The sequence below is a fragment of the Macrobrachium rosenbergii genome, chromosome 3 (assembly GCF_040412425.1).
Source record: "Macrobrachium rosenbergii isolate ZJJX-2024 chromosome 3, ASM4041242v1, whole genome shotgun sequence".
NCBI lineage: Eukaryota > Metazoa > Arthropoda > Malacostraca > Decapoda > Palaemonidae > Macrobrachium > Macrobrachium rosenbergii.
Genome location: NC_089743.1, coordinates 90,955,162 through 90,978,085, shown reverse-complemented (window position 1 = coordinate 90,978,085; position 22,924 = coordinate 90,955,162). Strand labels below are relative to the sequence as shown.

The 22,924-nt window shown below is 38.5% G+C and overlaps 1 protein-coding gene across 1 annotated transcript in view; it reads right to left on the bottom strand.

Moving 5' to 3' along the window:
- Positions 1–22,924, bottom strand: part of Skp2 (S-phase kinase-associated protein 2) — a 28,861-nt gene continuing 5,937 nt past the window's right edge. Inside the window, 7 exon segments of the mRNA XM_067085202.1 lie at positions 1–2,671; positions 4,018–4,180; positions 7,185–7,312; positions 12,771–12,870; positions 12,873–12,950; positions 15,006–15,114; positions 16,207–16,430. Coding sequence (XP_066941303.1) covers positions 2,485–2,671; positions 4,018–4,180; positions 7,185–7,312; positions 12,771–12,870; positions 12,873–12,950; positions 15,006–15,114; positions 16,207–16,430 — 989 coding nt within the window. The 3' untranslated portion in view covers positions 1–2,484.

The following is a 22,924-nucleotide window of genomic DNA, read 5'->3' as shown; positions in this document are numbered from 1 at the left end:
CAAACTTTTCTTTTTATTTCCCATTTGCATGACATTTCTGTATGAAATTCTATGTGGAATTCTCAAAACATAAAATAAAACAAACATGAATCAAACTGAAATAATTCATATACCAAAAACAATTTGCAAAAGCTACCTTAAATGTATGCAAGGAGTACAAATGACAAATTCAACACAAGTAATGTAAAATTATATACATTTAAAGATCTTATCTGTACAGGGCTTATAATAGACCTAAACTACAACACTAAACTAAGCATTTCATAAAAAAGAATGAAAAATAAAATGAGTTTATCTTCTACGCTTGGAAATATTCTCTGCTATTGACCTTTTATCACAGTTCGTTTTCTTTGTGACGCCATAAGACAATGACTCACCAAAACAACCCACAGTATAAGTATTACGCATAATAACATATAGCCCATGAAGATGTCAATGGCCATCACTAACTAGAAATACATCCATGTAACACTTGAATATTATGCTGTACTGATAATAACATGTAAGACGAACATACAAAAACAAGCCTTATCCAAGGAGGAGCACCATCCGAGCTGAGCACTTTCTATGACAGAACACGACCTCTTCCATTCTCAAGGTAAACACCAGAATTATAGACAGAGGCATGGCCTACAACACATACAATCAAAACCTGGCTTGTCTGATTTGTTCTTCAGACTTTAAAATGTCTCTTCAAAAATTAAAACATATGATGAGCTAAGCTATAAATTTTTCCCTAACAAGAATGCTTATAATGCATAAAAATTTTACACATATAGCTTATAATGAATGTTGCAAGTAAATGCATCCAATAAGAGGGTGCAATACCCATACTGAATTATCTTTAAATACTAATGGTAATATGTTACAACCCCAATCTTAAAATATGAGTAAGGCAAAATTGAGGCTAAACATTCTTGTGAGAAACAAATGCAGGCATAAACCAGAGGGAAAAAGGAAACATGCATGAACAGAGCAACATATTTAAAAATGTTTCTATCTGCTTCAAGTCAATGAGCAAAATACGTAGTTTCCTCCCTGAATTAATCATCAAGATAAATAAATAATGCTATCACACACAATTATCTCAAAACCAAAGTACGGCCTGATCTACAGTGGACAACAGATACTTCAATAACAGTACTTACTTTAACAGGGGCAAGGCTGAGACTTTTACTTTAGCCAGTAAATTTTCCTTAAAGCTCCTATATCTGACGGCTTTGTATGCAACAAAGTGAATTACCGTACCAATGGAACATCCTAAACTTCCCACTCATTCCACTGCAACACTGATTTGACTAACATGGCATCTCCTTGGCATAATCTGAGTTGGATACTAGAAAAAGAAAGGCATTTTCTCACAAAATTTTCCCCACAGAGTGATAATCTCATCAGCAAATGAGCAGCATTCAGTAGATCCTCTTTTCAATCAAAATATAACAAAGCCTACTCGATACGTACCAATTTTTCCCAAACAACTCTTATGACACAAAACTAACTGCTAGAGACGTTACATTAAGTGATGAAAAAAAAATCCAAGAATATATATACAGTATACACCTTATACTTCAAAGCACTTCATCCGACCATAAGACACATGATGGTGGTAAATTTGCAGAATGACTACAGTATTATGAAAAATCTTTAGTTGAAAAGTTGAAGCATAGCCAAGCTTAATGTTTTACCTTTCAAATAAAATAAATCTGATGAGTAAAATATAAGAACAAGTTTTATGAATTTTGTGAAGATGACATCATCTGCACTCATTTTTTAGTTTTGTTTGCACCACTATAGAAACTAAACCCTGTCAGAACAAAAAAAAAAAAAGATAAGACTCACAGAGTGACTGGCATTCTGATAAGTCCCAATGATTAGCACAGTATACCTACCACTGGATGAAAATTGATGATATCTAATGAAAACGATAGTCAATGTGGTATTCATATGAAATGCACTCTTTGGTGTTTGGCTGGTATGTGATTAACAATATGAGAAATTATGAATTAAGCATTTCATCGTTTGTGTTGTGAAAACTAATCATAATTTATTTTTCCAAACACATGTACCATGAAAATATGTAACCATTTTACTTAACACTATACTGTATTCATAAATTTCAGAAAATTTATACTGAAAAATTAAAATGAAATTACTCAAACTACCAAAATAACTAATGAAACAGACACAGTTCATAGTTGAACCTATGACTGGACTTCAATTCCATAAAATTCAAACATAAAATCACAAGACTGAAGAAATGAGAATTTGCATGTAAAAATCCTTTGGAAATGAACACTGTACCATTTCTCCGCATGAAAAAACCACTATATCAACTACTTCACTTGTAATAAATGCATCTATCATAATCTCATAAATAATGGCAGTGCAGTACAGAATTATTAAGTTATCACAATGCACTTATGAAATTCAGTTAACTTCAGTGACAAGATACAGTAATAAATACCTACATGCAATGACCTTATTCTAATCTCGCACCCTAAGTCCCCATATCGAAGTTCGGCGAATTCCAACGGTGGGCCGCGCAACAGATGAAAATAAATACTTGTTTACGTGGATCCGTGACAGACTTTGTCTTAGAGTTGCTATGGCGCTCTCGTTGAGTATTCCATAAATATCCAGGTACAAAAGGCTTGGAATCATCTTCAGTTCACTGGAAATAAAAAAAATTAAACAATTGTATTTCTGCAGATACAACACTCTATTTTATTTGTGCTATGATGCCTTCTATAGTGTCTTTTTACTTAAAGTTGGGGCTCAAACATGAAAGAAGTCTTCAGTGTCATCTTCTAAGGTGAGAATTCTACCCTTAAAGGAGGTCCCCTAGCCCCTTTGCTATATATAAAAAAAAAAAGGCAATCACATCATATATGTTTAATTGTAAAAGCAGTTCTCCATTCTTGGACTAGGTCATGTAGGTTAGTTATCGAAATACCCACGAGTCAAATGAGTGTGACAATTTAAGAGATGGGATACAATTACCTAACTGGCATTCTTTTTGAACTACAAGCAATATTATCAAGCAGCAAGTTTAATCTGTTTTATTATTGGAATTATTCCTCATAACCTGTCATTTGCTTAAAATGATAGGGTTTAGGAATGGTAAGAAATCACTGACACAAACACATACATCTGATCTAGTCAAAATAGTGATGCACTACTCGTAAAGGAAACCAGTTTGTTTTATTAGGTAAGAGCAGAAAATCCTTCACCTGGCAAAGATTTGAAACTGCCAGCATATACTGGGTAATATGAAACCTAAAGTTTTGTATGTTTACTGTGAGCTGCTTGTGGTGTTAAAGGATATGTATATGCACCACTTTTAGACGGACAGTTAAAGTATGCACAAACATACTTTGTACAGTCCAAGGAGGGGGAGAGTTATGGCCATCATCACCATTATACTATTGAAGAAAATTATTTGCGTACATTTATTTACACATTTTTTTTAATTCTAATTAGGATTTGCAGTGAATAATTACTTGTAAAAAGAGAGACATTTCAATTTTCATTGCAATTTTATATGCCTACTGTGTCACAGTGAGGAGAGAATGACAGTTCTACACTTTCAACTTCCAGCTCATGTGTCCACCAAAGTTTAAATACTTAGAAATTAGCAGTCTGGCCAATACGTATTTTATTGTTTCTCATTTTTAGTTCATGGTTGACAATCAACTGCTTGAATTGACATCATAAAATATGATTTTTTTTTAAATAAAATGGAAAACTTTTACAACAGCTAAACCAGAACAGCAAGGTAACATCAAGTCTCGTAGGGCTGGCCTGAAGGGTTTGGTAGTAATAAATATACAAAATCTTATTCTAAAAATTACAACTCCTTTACATCTGAATAATCTGAAAATGCTGAAGATTTTGACAAAATCTCTCAGATGGGGTTGTTTCAAAACTCGATATTTGAAAATTTCAGCCCAGGAGTTCTTAATGCAACACGGAATGAAGTTTCCAAAAGGAAGAAGCACTGTACATGTTTTGACTTACATATATGCATCTGGCTGTATTGTATAGCAGCGTGAGAAGGCTAAGTATTCAACACTGCGTAGCTGACTAATAATGGTCGTGACTGCAGCTGCAGTGAGTTGTGTTCCATCACTCACATCAAGTTCCACAAGTCCTGGAGCCTGATCCGCTAATAACTTCACATCTGAAAAACGAAGCGCAAAGCACAATTAGGTCATAGTTTAGAGGAAGCTGTGGTATATTATAAATTTTTAGGATAACTTGCATTTTTCTAGATATATCAACCTGAAGTCTTTCATGTGGATTGCATTCGGTGTAAGGGGTCCAGTCCTTGAAGCTTGGTAACAAAAAAGTTTAATAGCAGTAGATGAGTAAGGGGCGAAGGGACCAACCAACTCACTCAGTATGCAGCACCGGTTTTTTCTTCAGCATCAAGGACAAAAGCAGGGTTGTTTGGAGGTGGGATTATTATAGAAGACTTTACGTTTGTGTATCTAGGAAAAATGCAAATTATCTTAAAAATGACATTTTTATAATAAAAGTTTCACATATACGTACAAAGTAATTATACAGCCTATGTTTCTGACTTGCCTGACAGCTAAAAATTTGAAATTCGCAGTAGTGCTCAATTGTTTTAGTGTAAGTGACAAGGCCCCGCCCACTATTGGGGAAGGATAGGTACAACACAGCTGAAGAGCTCAGTTCGTTTGTGCCCTCAATGTCTGTGAACGGGGAGGAGGGAGGGCTCTAATTTTGTAATTACTTGGTAAGTATATACTGTATATATATCTGAATCCCATATTGACAGGTGGTGGGATGCATGGACATAGATAACCCCAAAATTTCAGTGAAAAAATGATTTTGAGACAAAAATTCTAGATAGCATTGGTTAAAATGCTTGTTGTACTCTTACTGTTAAAGAGAGCTGCTGCAGATAGATACTGCCTATGGCTGGTGCTCATCTTAGCTATAGTAGTGAAGCTGTGGAAGTGCACATCAGTGAGGTTATTCTGAGCTACAAGGCATCAATGGAGGTTATGTCTCATGGCTAAAATAACCTTACAAGAGTGCCCTTGCCCTGGGTGCAGTACTGTAAAGACAGACAACCAGAAAATGCTGTCACCTACACACCATAAAAAATCCCATTAAAAACCATTACCCACCCATAAAAAAGGACTGGTGGGTACTCCAAGTACATAGTACCCCCAAAGCTCCCCAAGAACTCAACAGCCCACATCAAGGCGAAAGAGGTAGAATAGGAGCAGACTCCTATGCTTCCTCCCTTAACATCATGCCAGCTACAGACAACGGACCCAGGGTACTATTTACGTGCAATAGTACCCGTAAGTAATGCGCCGCAAACACAAATTTACATTCCAAAAGGTTAATTAAAGAATTGCAGACAAATACACGTTTTATGTTTACAATGTCCGTCCCAGAGGTTTCAGAAGAAGAGATGTTATTTCTTCTGCACCAGCTGCGGAATACTGCTCACTTTGCTTGGTAGACTCTGGAAGAGGACTGCCGTCTAGTAATCGCTTCTGCAGCTGATCTTGAAAAACCCTTCACTCTGATGAGTCTCCTGACAGTCTGAATCCTGTCAGAGCAAGAACGGATAGGTTGCGATGGAATCCGTGGAAACGCAGTTACTTGAGAAGCTTTGGCTTCTGTGGAAGGAGCCCAGGGTAGTCGACTAACAGTTTGAGGAGATTTGAGAACCACTCTCTTCGTGGCCAAAAGGGGGCTACCAAAGTCATCGTCGTGTCCTGATGGGAAAAGAACTTGTTGATCACTTTCCTCACCATGCTGAATGCGGAAAGGCATATAGGTCTAGGGATGACCAATTCTGGAGCATGGCATCTGTCGCCCATGCCAGAGGGTCCAGTGCCAGAGAGCAAAATAATGGGAGGCAATGGTTCTTCGACGTCGAGAACAGGTCCATCGACGGCTTTCCCTGCAACTTCCACAGGTTGGTGCATACCTGTGGACCTAGTACCCATTCTGTGGGTCAAAAATTGGGGGGAGAATCTTGGCTCCAATATTTTCGATCGAAATCCTAATTGATAAATGAATGTCTAATATTATTTTTCTCCAATATTTTCGATCGAAATCCTAATTGATAAATGAATGTCTAATATTTTTTTCTCCTGAACCACACAGGGAGCAAAAGAAAGCAGAGCAGAAAGAGAGAGGAATTAACCTAGGCTAACAGGTGGTAGGTTAAAGGAGGAGAAGCCACACCGGAAGACAAAAGGAAAAGACAGTAGGCTTCTGGTGTGCCCTAACTAACTGTCTACATAAATTATCAGCCTCTAACATCTTCTGATGCTACACAAAATTTACATCCTCTCATCATATCACTCAAAATCTACAAATCAAGAAAGCCATGCTCATGCCTGAGCAGCTAGCCTAACACAGGCTACAAGGTTATCTTGCAAAATCTAACATTCGGTTTTCACAAAGTCTTTCCTATACAGTCTAATGCTTTCATCTCTGCTTGTAGATGACATAAAGCAAAAACAGAAACAAGCACAGTACCGTACAGGAGAAAATGGCCAGAATCATCAAAATATTACTAATGTCGATCCGACCACCAGGTCAGCATGAAGGAATATGACAAGAAAGTAAACATTCCAGCACCATCTGGTGGGAAAACAGATGGCTACAGTGACAGTCCGAGTAGGTTAGCCAAGCGTATTTTGATTTTTTCTTTTTAAATGCTGACTGCACCAAAAGGTGCAAAGATAAAGCTAACTTTACCAGTAGGTAAGTTCATTCCAAATAATATATACTTACTTGACCCTTTATAACTTTCACTGATTTATTCCTTCTTAACATGTATTATTTAATTATACAAGTATAATCTTTGATGTCCATTACATATACATACAATGGGGTCCCACAAAGTATAGTAAGTTAATTTTAATCCATTCATATTAAAATTTATATTAATAAATTTCAAACAAAATCTACAGCAAACAAAATTTTAATGTTTTTACTTCATGTAATATACCACATGACCCAAGTACCTTATTTGTTGCCTGTTCAATTCTGCAGATTTCCCTGGACAAGACTTTCTATTTAATCATCAGCTTTTAGCCAATAAACTGCTTCATAATGAATTTTCCTTTGTGCTAATCGGGAATTCAAAACAATCTAAATTTAGAAAGATTCACAAGATCACTTACGAGAATCTGTTAGGGTACTACGACAACCAGATATATTCAAGCGTTCCAAAGACGAAGGAAATCGACGGCATATAACACGAAGATCTTCTGTTGATAGCCCAGTCCAGGCTAAATTTAATGACTGCATCCTGCAAATAAATGACAACATATAAGTAAACAACATTAATTTCTTTAATGTATTTGTTTGAGCTGAATAAATCACCAATCTTATCAATAATAACCACATTACCAGAAAGCTAGTTTATATTGTAACTCTTTCTCCTTTCTTTGAACATTAAAACCATTTAAATTCTTTTTATAGAAAATAATAATTTTCATGATAAAATTAATTTATCTGGATTCTGAACTACTGTTAAAGTTAGCTTTATCTTCGTGACATTTGGTGCTAACCTACGAGGACTGTCACTGTGGTCATCCATTTTCCCAGCAGATGGTGTTGGAATGTTTTTTGTTCTTGTCATATTTCTTCTGACCACCCACAATGAAGTGGGGAGGCTCAGTGGGTTTCTACTGTAACAGTAGGTAAGTATCCAAATAATTAATTTTATCATGAAAATTATCATTATTTGGAATGAATCTTACACACTGTTAAAGTTAACTGACAACCACATTGAATAAGGATGGTGGGTTAGTACAGCCAGAGAAATAGGGTTCAGCCAAGTGAACTAAAAGCTTTTTTAAAAGGGGAGAAAAAGCTTCTCAACATTCCTGTCTGAAGTGTGATCCTTCTGGTAAGTACTGTCGTCAGATGTTGGAACCACGCCAGGGTGTAAGGTCCTCGTAGCAAGACTTGTCAGAGGATCCTTACAAAAAAAAGGACTCGTAGAGTACTTGTGACTCCTGTGCCTGAGTCGAAAGCCCATAACCAACAGTTCAAAGCTAAAGACAACTACCACCATCTGATAAGAAGGTGCACTCCTATACACAAAAAGTGCACCTTCATGTTCCTCAAATTCAATAGCGGGATTTCTAACAACTAACGATATGACAGAAATCAAGGTTACTTTCAAATTTGGTTGAGGAGAGAAAGTCCCTACTGCAACGAAAGGACTAAGGGCTTAATACCTCATGCTAAAATTGAACACTCACAAATAATGAGGCAAAAACAGTTATAACTCCCCTCATTGGCAGGAAAACCTTCTCTAGAAGAAGGTTTTAAAGGAAATAAAGACATGTTACAGCACGGAAGCCATGAGGATTATTTCCAGAAACAGGTAAAAAACTCCAGAATCTACTCTGTGTGCATAGACTTTACCCATCTTGGACATTGGAGTGTTTGGCTTTCTAACAACCACAGATAAATTCTTAACCTCTCCTCCTAAAGGTTATGTCTGTCCAGGTAAACCCTTAAGAGTTCTAACTGGACATAAGACAACCATTATTCCATTGCTACCTAATTAGCTAGATTAGGTGCTTTCACAAATCTGGGAAGGGCTTTCAATTCTACTTGGGAAATTCTATATGGAACTTTCGTGCAAAAAATGTTGTAGAGGCAAGTCCCTAAAGGGAAGACTGCAAAGGTAGCGTTAAGAATTTCTAATCTCCCGATTCGAGACATCTTCGGCGATGGCCCTAAACACTTAAGGGTTAAGTAGACATGATGGGCCACTGTCAAAAAACAGCTACCAATGGTTGAGCAGGGCTACGTAATATAATTTACACAACTGTTTCTGTTATTAAAAACGGAGTTCTAAAAGGAATAAGACATTCTTCCCATAGCCTTGGAAGTAGGTCTACAAGGAGAGGTTATAACTGTGAAGCATCATAAACTCTGCCTCTTCAGGACTAATATTTATTATAACCTTACACATATCTACATATGTACATTTATATACATACACATCTGCACGTGCATGCAAAAACATTACACATATATATGCTTATATATACTGTACATACATACAAACAGTCGACCCCCAGTATTTGTGGGGATAGGGACCACAAACCCCCCTGAATAGCTAAAGTCCTTGAATACTTGACACCCTCTCTAAAAATGCTTATAACTATCTATTTTAATCTTTCAAACACCGAAGACCCCCCCTCTAAAAAATGCTTATCACTGCCTATTTTAATAGTTCAAACTATCCTCCTAAAACACGTACATATTTTAATATAATTTCAATCACTTTAATATCATTTCAGTACACATCATTTCTGATACCAGTTTGGGAGTTCAGTTACCGACAGGGTTCCCAATAAGGAGGTCCCTTGGGTACTGTAAAGGGGTCCCTCCTGAACCTATGGAGGGGAGGGAACTAGTTCTTTACCAGCCAAAGCTAAAGACCTGTTTCTTTCCACATAAGTTTCTTTCTTTCTCTCTCTCTCCAAGTTATTATTTACTCTTATTACTATTACAGTATTATTATTATTATTTAATCTTATTATTTGAAAATTAGTACTTATTATTACCTGCATTATTACAGGTATTAGTGAATGTTTCTCAACGAAAAAGTCTGCAAATGGCCAAATTTTATCGCAAATAATTTGGGGGTAAATTCTACAGAAAAATCTGCCAGTCGGTGAGTCCGTGAATTGCAAGACCACGAACAGCAGGGGTTGACTTTATATAAAAAATAATATAATCATATATAAGTATTACACTTGAAGTAATCGAGCTGTAGTGTTAGAATGAAATACTGAAATCAAAGGTACTTTCACCTCAAAATCAGGCTAAATTACCTTACCTATAGAGGAGACTTCACTTCCTTCGTCCAAGAACTAGAAACTTTCACGTTGAACAAAGGAGGGTGAAAAAAAAATGTATATTGTAAACAAGTCCTCACTGAGTTCTAAGCAGCTTCAAAACTGGAAAAGAAGCTGTAGCATCTGAGAACCAGAATAAAGAGAATGCTTCTGAGGTCACCTCTGAAGAAGAGATTAAGCCAGCAACATGCTGGCACATCGTCTAGTTTGATTGGTTCCTAAGAGCTCACTCTACAAACACAGTTGCGAGCACAAAACATTGCTCATGTTAGGAGCAGAACTATTAAACACTAAACAGATACCTAGCTTCATATTTCATTGAAAATATAGTAAGATATAGTAATTCTCTTATGACAGTTCAGCCATTTCCCCAAAGGCTCTAATTCATGAGAACATACCCTACCATAAACAGAGTTAACTTCTTACTCGTTTTAACAGGAGCCGAGGTAGAAGCAAACTAAAGGCCCTGGTTAATGGATTCAATTTGGCAAAAGGAAGAGAATACGGAACAGAGCGAGCTATGCACCACTTAAATACAAAAGGAGAATCAACCGAAACATGGTTGAGACTCCTCAAGTCCAAACAGAGGAACCGAGGTGGAAGAGGTGAAATATGGCCAGAACGTGAGTAATGACTACACGAAATGCCGGGTGAAAATACCGGATGGAGGAATGGGTACTTGGATGGATTCTTGTATGACGTCACCACCTAACCTTGATGACAATCAAGTGGCGTCTGCACAGATTGATGTCATCACTTAACAGTGACGACAGTCGCAGAGAGTGCACAACACTTAAGAGGCAATTAGCGAGAAGCAAGAGCTGTGCTAAAATCAGGCTAACTCACTCTAGTTAAAAAGGCGGTGGAAGAGGAAGAGCCGCTATACAAAAAGGAATAGTAACTGTCACCAGGTGACGAATACGAAACAACAGAGGGAAAAACTGAACAAGAGGGGGGGAGTAAAAGATAACACACGAACAGACACGTGGTTCATATCTGCTGAGGCAAACGTAATACGCCTGAAGCCATAACTCTACCGGTTCACATACTGTACATCACAATTATTCTAAAAGGGATGTTACATGAGCCAGCCAGAGCTGCAAACTTAGTGGAAAAAACCCCATGTTTGGCAGATTTTAACTTGTCACAGTTGGCAACACAGAGCCAGTGAATGCGAGTGTCAACAATGAAAACTCCCCACGAGTTTGCTGTTGAACCCGAACCGGGAAAAAAGGAGGAGAGAGAGGTGTCAAAGGGCACAGAACCTTGGTCCCAAGATACGCCTTGGTTCCCTGTCCGAAGAGACAAGCAGCTGACACAGGGCAGTCAAGAGGGTGGGCTACAGACACATGCCAAGGCTCCGACACCTCCTCCCTCGCGGAAGAAACTGAAAAAGGATGAAAACTGGGGGTCGTTGGAATCTGGCCCTAATATTTTCAATCGAAATCCTAATAAAATATATGTCAATAATTGTTTTTCTCTGAACCACACAGGGAGCAAAAGAAGGCAGAGCAGAATGAGAGAGAGCGAGGAGTTAACCTAGGCTATCAGGTAGGTTAATGGAGGAGGAGAAGGAGAAGCAACAACAGATGACAAAAGGAAAAGACTGGGTAGGCTTCTGGCGTGCCCTAATTGTTTACATAAATTATCAGCCTCTAACATCTTCCGATACTACACAAAATTTACATCCCGTCATCAGAGCACTCAAATTCTACATATCAAGAAAACCAACCCCGTGCCTGAGCAGCTAGTCTTCCATAGGCTACAAGGTCATCTTGCAAAATCTAAACATTCAGTTTTCACAAAGTCTTTCCTATACAACCTAATGCTTTCATCTCTGCTTATTGCAGATGACAGAGAGCAAAAACACAAACAAGCACAATACCGTACTGGAGAAAATTAGCCAGAAATCAACAAAATATTACTGGAGAAAATTAGCCAGAAATCAACAAAATATTACAAACGCCAATCCAACCGGCCATATAACAGGTCGGCATGAAGAAATATGACAAGACTGTAAACATTTCAGCACCATTTGGTTGGAAAACAGATGATTACAGTGACAATCGGAGCGGGTTAGCCAAGCGTATTTTGATTTTTAAATGCAACTGCACCAACCAGCACGAAGATAAAGCTAACTTTAACAGTGGGTAAGAGTCACATTCCAAATAATAAGCATCAAGGTGTCTGCAACTTAAACCTGTCATATTTTTGTTCTATTCACTTAGGACATAAGACTTATTTACCACCAGTCTAGAAATCTTTCCATTACAACCAGGCTACTAAGACCCTTTCTAATCCATATTAAAACAAGGTTCACAGTTCAGCATGCTACCATGGTAACAGAAGTGTTCTGTACACAGTTATGATTAAGTGCAGTTCTTTGTAGGTCTAAATTCACAAGTTGGGTTGGAAATACCCAAGGAGCATTAGGTTACAGGCTCTTTTTTTCTTTTCCAAGTTTGGTTAAAACGGCTGAGAAAATAGTTTTCAGTTTTGAAGAAGATATCTTAAATTTATCTTATTACCAAAAAGCCAAAGCTTTCTTGGTGACCTAAAGGTTACAAGTAAAAAAAAAAAAGAGTATAACATTAAAGTATAGGCTTGACCATAAACCTAAAGAAAAGTATATTTTACAGTATATCTTCATCAGCAAATTGCTTATCAACAAATCACCAAAAAGCCAAAGCTTTGTTGGTGACCTAAAGGTTACAGGTAAAAAAAAAAAAGTGAGCATAACATTAAAATACAGACTTCACCGTAAACCTAAAGAAATGCATATTTTACAGTACATATTTATCAGCAAACTGCTTGTCAACAAATCACAAAAATGAATGATCAGATTACCTTCACAAACAACAAAATAACGTTCCACTGACTTACCTTCTGCACTTTGTTAGAATAGGAGTTAAACAAGAATGACTGAGGCCGTATACCATAGCCAAATTCAATGTTTCAAGCTTCACATTATTGGAAATGTGGAACAAATTATCTTTGACACTGTGCAGTGTTCCAAACTAAGCTTCTTGAGCTCAAAACAAACGCTCAGCAATTCTTCCAAAGCTGAAAAGAAGGTAAACAAACTTGAGAATACTGTCCTTGCTTCAAACTGTCATACACCAGTTTAGCTAATAACAAAAATTATCAGTTCCTTGGACTACACATTTGGATTTAATTAACATACCTTTATACTGTTTATCAAAATGTAGCTATTAAATGATTTAAAACGTGAAATACCACAGATTCAAGATACAAGTCATTTGCAATTTTCCTTGATATTATCACCTCATGTCTTTTATACAGCACTAAACTTCAGTGAAAGCTGTTTCAGCTACTGAAGCCTGGTAACAAGGTGGTAGCTAGCAGCAGGTGAGTATGAGGACATCATTTATCTTGGAGTTCTCTGGAATGCTGAACTTAAGATGAAGTATCAGAGGTACGGAAATGCGCTTGGGCGGAACAACTGGATACAAGATGAGATCAGGTCTGATGGAGCTTCCTTGGAATATTCTCCAACTAACCTTACATGATTTTCAAACACACACATGGGACCCTCCAGTCTTAATGGGTTCCTGGCTAAGATGGACAACACCCCCTTGAAAAAGATGGTAGAGACCTACTGAGTGTTTGGAATTGACAAATCCTGACACTGGACTGCAACTGGAAGATAGCATGTCTCCATCCCTATGTGTAGAAGGAGAACCAGGCTTGCCGGAACTAGTGCCAGGCCTAGGGAAAGCAGCTACAAAGACTTGGGAGGATAAGGACTCCTAGACCAGGAGATCAATTGCCATGGGCTATCTTCCTAAATTTCTCCTGTTTGGAGACAGAGGTGGTGAGGAAAATGAAGAAGGCAAGGAAGACAAAGGTCGAGGCAGAAGGAGCACGCTTGTGTTTCTTCCCTTTGCTACCACTTTGTAGCTGTGTGCTCTACAAAGGCAGCAAACAGAACTCTCTAGGCAATCCCAGAGAAGGCCACAACACCTTCAACATTTCCCAGAACTGCAACGATTTGCCTAGAGTAGATGGCATTACACGAGCAGACGTGGAAAGAACAGGTGCACAGTCAAGCCCACACCAGCCAGTCACCTGTCTCACCAAAAGCAGAGGGCAAGAGTTGAATCTCCTTCTGCCCAATTTTTCCCCCTATGGAAAGGGAAACCTATCACGAATGAGAGGTATCGGGGCAAGCAGATGAAACAGAAGACAAGGGACAGAAAATAGCCAAAAATCAGCGCCAGGGATAATGGCAATGGCTTAACCACCAAACATGCCAGTCAATGCTTTTTGGCCTTCTTGCTCTTGGTTCTGTATTTCACCATAAGTTTTTAATGCCAGATTCCATCTGTCGTTGCAAGGTCCTACTGCTGTGGTAAAGGCATGGTGATGAATACAGTACTGTACCAAATTAGACAGGTGCTGTCACAACAAATCCTCAGGAGTGCAAAATGGAGTAAAAATGTTCAATCCTCACATATATAAGAACACATGATGAATAATGGGAAGTGAAAAACAACATTGTGATTACAAGGAACGGTTAGAAGAAGTAAAACATGTTATTTGGGAAGACACTGGACTGTGAAGTCTTCACTGAGAAGGCAGTGAAATACAGAAAAGCAAACAGCCTGGATGGAGAGGATTTACAGTATATTGCTAGGCTAATGGTAAATATATCCAGTAAGCAGGCAGAGAAAAGACTTATGATGCATATACAATGCTCGTGTAACTCTAACCTGCAGAAACAAAGGCAATGATAAAGAAAATGAAACCTTAAATAGTTGGAACCATAGAATGCTAAAATTCATAAACAGAATGAGTAGGAAGACCATATCAAAAGAGAGGAAAAATAAAGAGAGAAAAAATGTACTGTCCAGTGTCTTGAAACTCAGAAAGAGATATCAAAGATAAGGCAGAGCTAGCCCAAAAAGTAGTAGGCATGAAAACAGCCCTGGAAGGTCAAGACATTCATGGAAAGGGCAGAGATAATGGTCTAGAGCAGCTGGGAACTCAAGCAGAAACTGAACCAGACAGGGAAAAAGAGAAAACTCATTTCACCTCTTACATATCTAAAATATACAAACAAAACTTTTATGGAAACATCAAAAACTCTTGTCTTACCATGAATCTCAATAGCTGCCATGCTTAGGTCCAAGTACTGCAATCTACTACGAACTGGAGGAAGGCTTGGCAGATAATGTAACTGTGGAGAAAATATAGGACTACTAATCTGAAAAAAAAAAAATAAATAAATAACATTAGTACTGAAAGTTATTATGTAAGCAGTGGTTCAACAATTCTGTACATCAAGAATCTAAGTGGTCTGACAGTGTACAATTGTATATGAATGGGCATATCCGTGCATAGGCACAATGAAACAAAGAAGCATGTTTGTTTATGTATACAAAAGCATATTTTGTATATGTCAATTACTAAATAATGTTTGTGGTTCATGTCGGGCAAGGCCTCAGGGACATGTGAGGTGTTGCTTATGCATCCCTGGGTGCTCTTGTATTTCTTGACGGAAACAGTGTGTCTAGCGTTCGCTCACCATGCTAACACCGACTCTTGATATCCAGCAATGGTCAGATCATCTACTCCCTTCCAGCAGAAAGATGAATACGCAAGAGAACACAGACCAGATAGTGCCCCCCAAAACGCCAGACACATTGCTCCTGTCACAAAATACAAGAGCACCGAGGGAAGCACAAGCAACACCTAACATTACCATGAGGCCTCGCCTGACACGAACCATGAACGTTATCTTGTAGCTGATACTGCACAGGCAGTCCCCGGTTATCAGGGGGTGTTCCGTTCTGACGGCATGATGATAACCGAAAAGCGACGATATCCGAGGGGCTTTTTCAGCGATTTTCGTTTATTGGCACCTCTGTTAGGTATGTATCGGCCCCGATATGCAGAAATTGGCGATTTTCAGTGCTAAAAATTGCTGATTTTCGTCACTAGACAAGTGCCGTAAAACCGGATTGCAGATAACTGGGGACTGCTTGTATATGCAAAATATATTTTTGTATAAATATACACATGATGCTTGTAAATATATATACACTCATACCATTTATTATACATTAAAAATAACCTTTAGCGAGCATTTCTCAATGAAAAAGTCTGCGAATTGCTGAATTTTTCATGAACAATTTGGGGATAAGTTCCACAAAAAATCCGTGAATTGGTGAAGCTGCGAATTGAGAAACCATGAATAGTGGCGGTTGACTGTATTATACAGCTTATCACATTGCAGACAATGATGCAATTTATGTAAATTTTAGCATACAAAACAAATGATCAATTTGATACCAACCTCTGCTTTTGCCAGTCGAAGAATGCTTGCACCCCTCAGAATAACACGTCCAACCACACCAGGCTTTAAGGACTTTCCACCAAGATCCAGTCGCCTCCACAGGCTCTCGTCAAAGGAAAGTCTTTTCCATCTTCTGCAAACCTGTGCACATCTGGCCAACATAAACTTAGGTAACCAACGAAACACAGCAAGAATTACTTCATCAGTCATCCTATTGAATTTGTCTGAAAAATTTAGTTGTGTTAGAACAAGGTTCAATGCTTTAGAATATCTAACAATGCAATGTCAAGACCATTCTAAGCTTTAATCTACAGATATATTTTTTCAGTGGCTGGCCTACATTAGCCCCTAAGGGACGGGCTAAATATATATTAAGCTCACCCCTGACCGGGCAAACTTTAAGGTTGGTCAATTTAAGAAAAAAACACATCAATGGAAAGAGGAAGATATGCAAATTTTGCACATGGTATAAGAAAAAAAATTCTAATAATTTTTCCCTACCTTCCATGGGAAGTTGAAAGTGACTATTTACAACCCTGTGTGGGGCCTCTTTAACCCATAAGAGGTTGCATGGTTTACTCCTCAGGTTACAAATAAAAAAATTTTTTTTTTTTTTGCTTAATCAGAGTCAAATGGCCCCAAAACAAAGAAAATAGCATTTAAAAGGTACACAATCCATGTTTACAGGTCCAAAACTGGAAGTTTGCATTAGGGACATATCCCATTCTGGCTGCTGAGACATAATCCTCGTCGTGTTGTTGTTCATTTTCGCTTTTTTTTTATATTTTTTCTGACCCTCCATACCTCCCCTTATAGTCCACTAATACAAACAATTTATTATATAAATTTCTCTTACAAAATTGAAATTAGACAAATTTATTTTACTTTTTATTCAGTAATGCAACTTACAAACTACATTTTCTTTTTTCTCTAGCACTTTTACAAATTTCTAAGAGTATGATATTCTTCAAAGCATGGTTCCAGACATAGTGGAACATCACATTCACTGCAGGGGAGACGAGTGTCTTTTCTCTGCTGTGGTCGAAGATTTGTAAGTCGGCATACATAGCAAGCCCTTTGTACTCTCTGTTTTTGGCACCTGGTGGCACTAGCATTCGTACAAATAAAATGATGTGCAGGAAGTCTGGCTGGATCTCCAGCAGCAGGGTGATGACCAGGTGAGGGCAGTCAAAAGTATTATCTTCTAACAGCTAGTGTATCACTTCAACCATGAAATGTGGCAGTGAACATTTCTTATGGCTCTTGAGCATAAACAATATTTGTGCATCCAACACTGCGATATCTAACATGTCAAAACAAAAAAGTTTCTTGAACCATTTTAGTGTCTTACGAGCACAATCAATAGATGATGTCATTGCATCTGACTTGTCTACCAAACGCATATTAGTGTTATAATCATTGACACATTCAGGTTTGGATATTCTTTCATGAGTATGAGGATCAACATTCTGGCTGAGGACCATGAGAGGATTGTGAACAGATGTGAGGAGGGAAACTTCCTGGTTGTCATCTTCCAGTGACCAGCAAGGATATTATTTGATTGCTTGTGTGTCACTTCACCCCTGCAGACAATAGGAGCGACGTTGGCATGTTTTTTTGTTGTCTTTTCACAGTACCACAGGCTCCTGTCTTTCTGGAATAGATACTGAAGGAGGGCTGGAGGTATACCAATTATCGACAAATAATACATGATCTTTGTCAAGATAAGGTTCCATAATGGTTAGCACTACACCACACCACAGACAAACTGAAAATCTCATTGAGTGTCACTTGTTTCAGCACCAGTGCACAGTATAAGATCTTGAACAAACCAGTTTGACAGTCACATAAAATGAAGTTTCAACTCAAATCTGTGACGTTTTGAAGGAATGTACTGTCTAAATGATATATTACCTCTCTATAAAACGAGGCTCTCATCTATGACCACATTATGAAAGGGATAAAACACTTCTTTGCATCTATATCTCATATGATCAAACATTGCACAAATTCTGTTTATCTTGCCTACTGCATTGGTTAGATAACCTTCAAGATTATCATAAAAATGTAATGCATGTAAAATGTTTCTAAAACGATTCACAGACATTATTTTTGGAAAAATGGGCGTATTCAGGAGAGTATCAGTGACCCAATAATCACGATACCTGCCCTTCCTGGCAATACCCATAAGCACAACCAAGGCAAAGAAACTTCTCATCTCTGATACTGTGATGTCATACCACTGTAGTTCCCTTGAGTGTTCGCTTGATATATGAACTCCTTGCATAAAATGAAAGTAATGATTTGACTCCTCTACAATTAGTTCCATCACAGAATCATTCCAAAATAAATTGAGAAAATCACTTTCACGATTAATTTCTTCAAAATCATCCTCCTGCATTCCTGATAAACTTTCATCAAAATTGAAGCTGGTCTGATATTTCTGACACGGCCAGCCCTACCTCCCCGGCCACCCATGACTCCCCTCCTCCATGCAGTTCGTAGAAATGGACGACAAGCTCGTCTTCCTCTTGGTGGTGGTGGTGTCGGAGATGGGGTGGGGGTATCGGGTGGGATGGGGGGATCATCAATATCAGAGTCATCAGCAGAAACATTGATTGGCTAACTCTTCCTCTACTCTTTTTTGATCAAGAATGAAGCCGTGATGTTGGAGATGGTGTTGGAAAGCGTTGGAGAATAGAGATAGCTGGGGAAATGGAGGCTGCACCATCTCCAAGAGCTAAAATTTCTTCATTCGCTGAAACTTCATCACTTTTGTCTTCAGATTCATCTCTAATATCTTCGTGTACATAAGTTTTATCTTTATCACTATCATCTACTGATCTTCACTACATACATCACCTTCAAAACCATCAGGTCGACACTTACGACCATAAAATACGCGCACAGAGAAAGGAGAAGGTGATTGAGAGTGCGATCAGCCAGCTCGACCTTGCTCCATGATGACTAATAAGGCCATTGGTGTGATTATTATTATTATTATTATGTTATTATTAACACTTTTATTATTATAAAAAAAATATATTTCTGGGCTCGACCTGTGTCACCCAGTGAAATGGTTCCATTTAGCACATTTCTAGGTATAATAATTGCTAAATATACCAGAGAAAAAGCTATCTAGAATGCCGGGGTTACCGCCCCCGGAGCGATCATCTAATCAATGTCGATATACACTAGGGGTGAACTTCCCTTATATGGGAGTAGCCCAGATCAAATAAAAGAGCCCAAGTAAAATCAAAAGTAGCCCAAAAAGTTGCAAGTACAGATTGTGAAATCTGGTTGCCCAAAGGTTTAAAAAGCAGCCCAATCTGGCAACCCTGGGCCGGCCTCAAGTGCCGTTGCCCAATCCAACATAAACAATGTCCATTCAATGAGCTATGAAGGGGTGCAAATCTGAAAACTTAAGATCATCATGTGACGTGGATAACCTATGTGGGACGACCTCTGCAACATGTTTGACCTCTTATGGGTTAACAAGACACTCATAAAGATATGTTAATTTTACCAAGTCATACATGTTTTTTTTAATAATTTATTTTATTTGGTAAAATTATACTTACAGCTCATACAATATCATAACAGATAAGTACTAAGATCGTTAACAAATTCTGAGTATATTTGTTGTAAAACATTTACGAGATTTACTGACATGGGGATATGCAGCAACTTTTTGTGAAGTATACATGTTTTTAATAATATTTCTTTGCAAAATTACAATTATAGCTGACATATACTATCATAAAAGATAAGAACTAAAACCAACAGCAATCCTTGGGTATATTTATGAGCAAATAAATAAAAAGACATCCTGGAGTGGCAGAGAGCCAGTACATTCCCCTATGAAATCTCAGGGCATACTGATCGATGTCTCTCCCGTGCTCAGCTAAATAGTTGCCATAAATCATTCATGGCCCATTTGAAGTGCTATGAACCATTTTCCCATTAAATTCATCCAAACTGAATGGCGTGTAATATCAATACTCATATGAGGATTCCTGTCCATGACCCAAAACCTCTTATAGATATTCATATGAGGATTCCCGTCCATTAAGGGTTAAACTTACTACTGTACAGATACACAATAAAACCAGAACATTTTGATCACAGCTACACTTTCATAAACAAGGAAAATGTGGCAATAATTATAATTGTAAATCTGAAGTGCACAAGATGAAATTATGACAAACATAAAAAGTTCTTTTCCAAATTGGGAGTTGCTAACTAGCAAATCTTTCCACAAGGATTTAGCAGCAACAATTACTAGTACTGTTATAAAAAGTTCTTTATGCCATTCCAATGAATTTCAGCCAATAATTGATGTTTCATAATACAGAGTATAAGTATTGTTACACACGCTAATTTTTTCAAAAATTTGTCTATTAAGTCAGTGGTCTCCATTATTCAAGATAAGGTGCAGTTGTGTTAAAATATTAGGCTGACCAAAAAACATCTGCAAACAGCACATAAATCCATCTTTTCAGACTAATGCATACAAATAGCAAATTTAAGATAATTTGCATTTTTCCTGACATACAAAAATGAAGTCTTTTATATCATGAAGGCTAGATTGGTCACTGAAACTTGGTAGTTAATCAGCAATAGGTGAGTCAGAAGGTAGGGGAACCACCCACTCATTTGGAAGAGTCCACGTTTCCTTCAGCAACGGGGACAAACGCAGGGCATGGTACAGGTGAGTTTTTAATAAAACACCTCGCGCTTTTACATCTCGGAAAAATGCAAATAATCTTAATTTTGTGATTTGTTCCTCTCCGATCAAACTGTCTTTCTTATGAAGATACACCCCTAGTCCACCAGGAAATGCTAGCTTCCCAGTCACATGTATGAGCAGGGGAAGGATCATTCCTGTATCACCTCAGTATCCTGGCGTATGTGATGTCGGGGATGGCAGGGAATGTACCACAGTATAACTTGATTGTAACCTTACCCTAGGAAATTAGAGGACTGTCTGGTTTCCCATTTTGGATGGGCAGACCAGTTGAACAGAGAACAGAACCGTAAGTGTTGGTACCTATGAGGTCATTCAGTGCTGAAACGGAAATTGACAGTTAAATGGTTTGAAAGGTTTAACAGGAAGAGAAACTCACAGTGGCACAATTAAAAAATTGTTAGAAGGCACAAAGTAAGATGGAAGAAAGAGAATATGAATGTGGGTACAGTTAAATGAATGAAAGGGGTTGCAGCTAGTGGCCAAAGGGATGTTGTGAAGTCCCTTAGGTAATGCTGGGAAGACCAACTGAAAAGTAGCATATTATTACACAATCAAATATATGCTCCCTTATCCCTGTCAAAAATTTAAATCTTTGGTATGTAACTAACTTGCATTTGGCCTGTCCAGAGAGAATATGACTGTTGATAACTGGGCAGCAGAAGACAGAAAGAGGAAAGAATACCAGTCATCTTCCTTTCATCTGATTCTCCATCATTTCCTCTCCTAAGATGAATGAATGGGCTACCTGCCACAAGCAAGCTCACACATTGGGATCATTCCTGAGAGAACTTGACACAAAGATTTAGCTTTCTTGTAGCAGGTTGCCATCCAGGCCTCCTTCTTGTGTCTCCTCCAATGCCAAGTATTAGCCTGTTGATCACCTGATGAATCAGGCAAAAGGGTGGAAAGTTGTAAACATCCAGGTTGCCCCACGGATGTTGAAACAGGTGGTGAACAGATCCACCATTGGCATCCCCCATAGGAGAAACAGCCTTTCCGTCACTTCTTGGCGCAAGGACCACTCTGTTCCCAAGACTTGGTTCTGATAACTCAATTTGTCTGCCACTACGTTCCTTTTGCCAGGAATGTACCAAAGAACCACCGAGGCGGTTTATTGCCCACTGATGTAATGGACTGTCAAATCGTGAAGGCGGCCTAGCCCTCCCCCCCCGCGATGGAAGCCACCACCATGGCGTTTCTCTCACAACCATGGAATGTCCTGCTAGGGGGCTGGCCCAGGACATTGATGTGAAGATGTTTTTCTTCCAGGCAAAATAAGTCAGAAGATTGTTTCTCCCCACCCTTTCAATAAGAAGAGAAGGATCTCTGAAAGAGGAGCATGAAGTGTCCCTTGGTCACTTTTCCACCATGCCAAGTTGTCTCACCACCTCTGGGGACACAGGAGAATGGGGACTCTCAAACCAAAACTGTCCTCCACTGTAAAGAGCAGAGGTGAAGTCGGCCGTGAGACCCCGGTAAAGAGTTCTTTGGCTGGGGACAAGATTTGATTTCTCCATATTTATCACTATCCCCAGGTTAAGACAATTTCACTCGAGACCTTGCTAGGACCAGCCAGTCATTGAGATATCTGAGGATGTGAATCCCTTGAGAATGAGCCCAAATCAAAACCAGAGTGAACGCCCTTGTGAACACCTAAGGGGCAGTCGAGAGGCCAAGGCACAGAGCTTTGAATTGTTAAACCGTCTCCCTCAGAACGAAGCAAAGGATCTTGTGAGATGACAGGTGAGTTGGGATCTGGAAGTAAGCATCCTTCAGGTCTATTGTCAACATAAAATTGTTCTGTCTGGTGGCAGCTAGAACCGTACAGGGAGTTTCCATCTTGAAACGAGTCTTCTTGATGAAAAGATTCTGAGTTGATAGATCTATAACTGGTCTCTAGGCACCTGAAGCCTTCTCTACCAGGAAAACTTGACTGTAGAAACACTTGCAATCCTTCACTACTTCCAC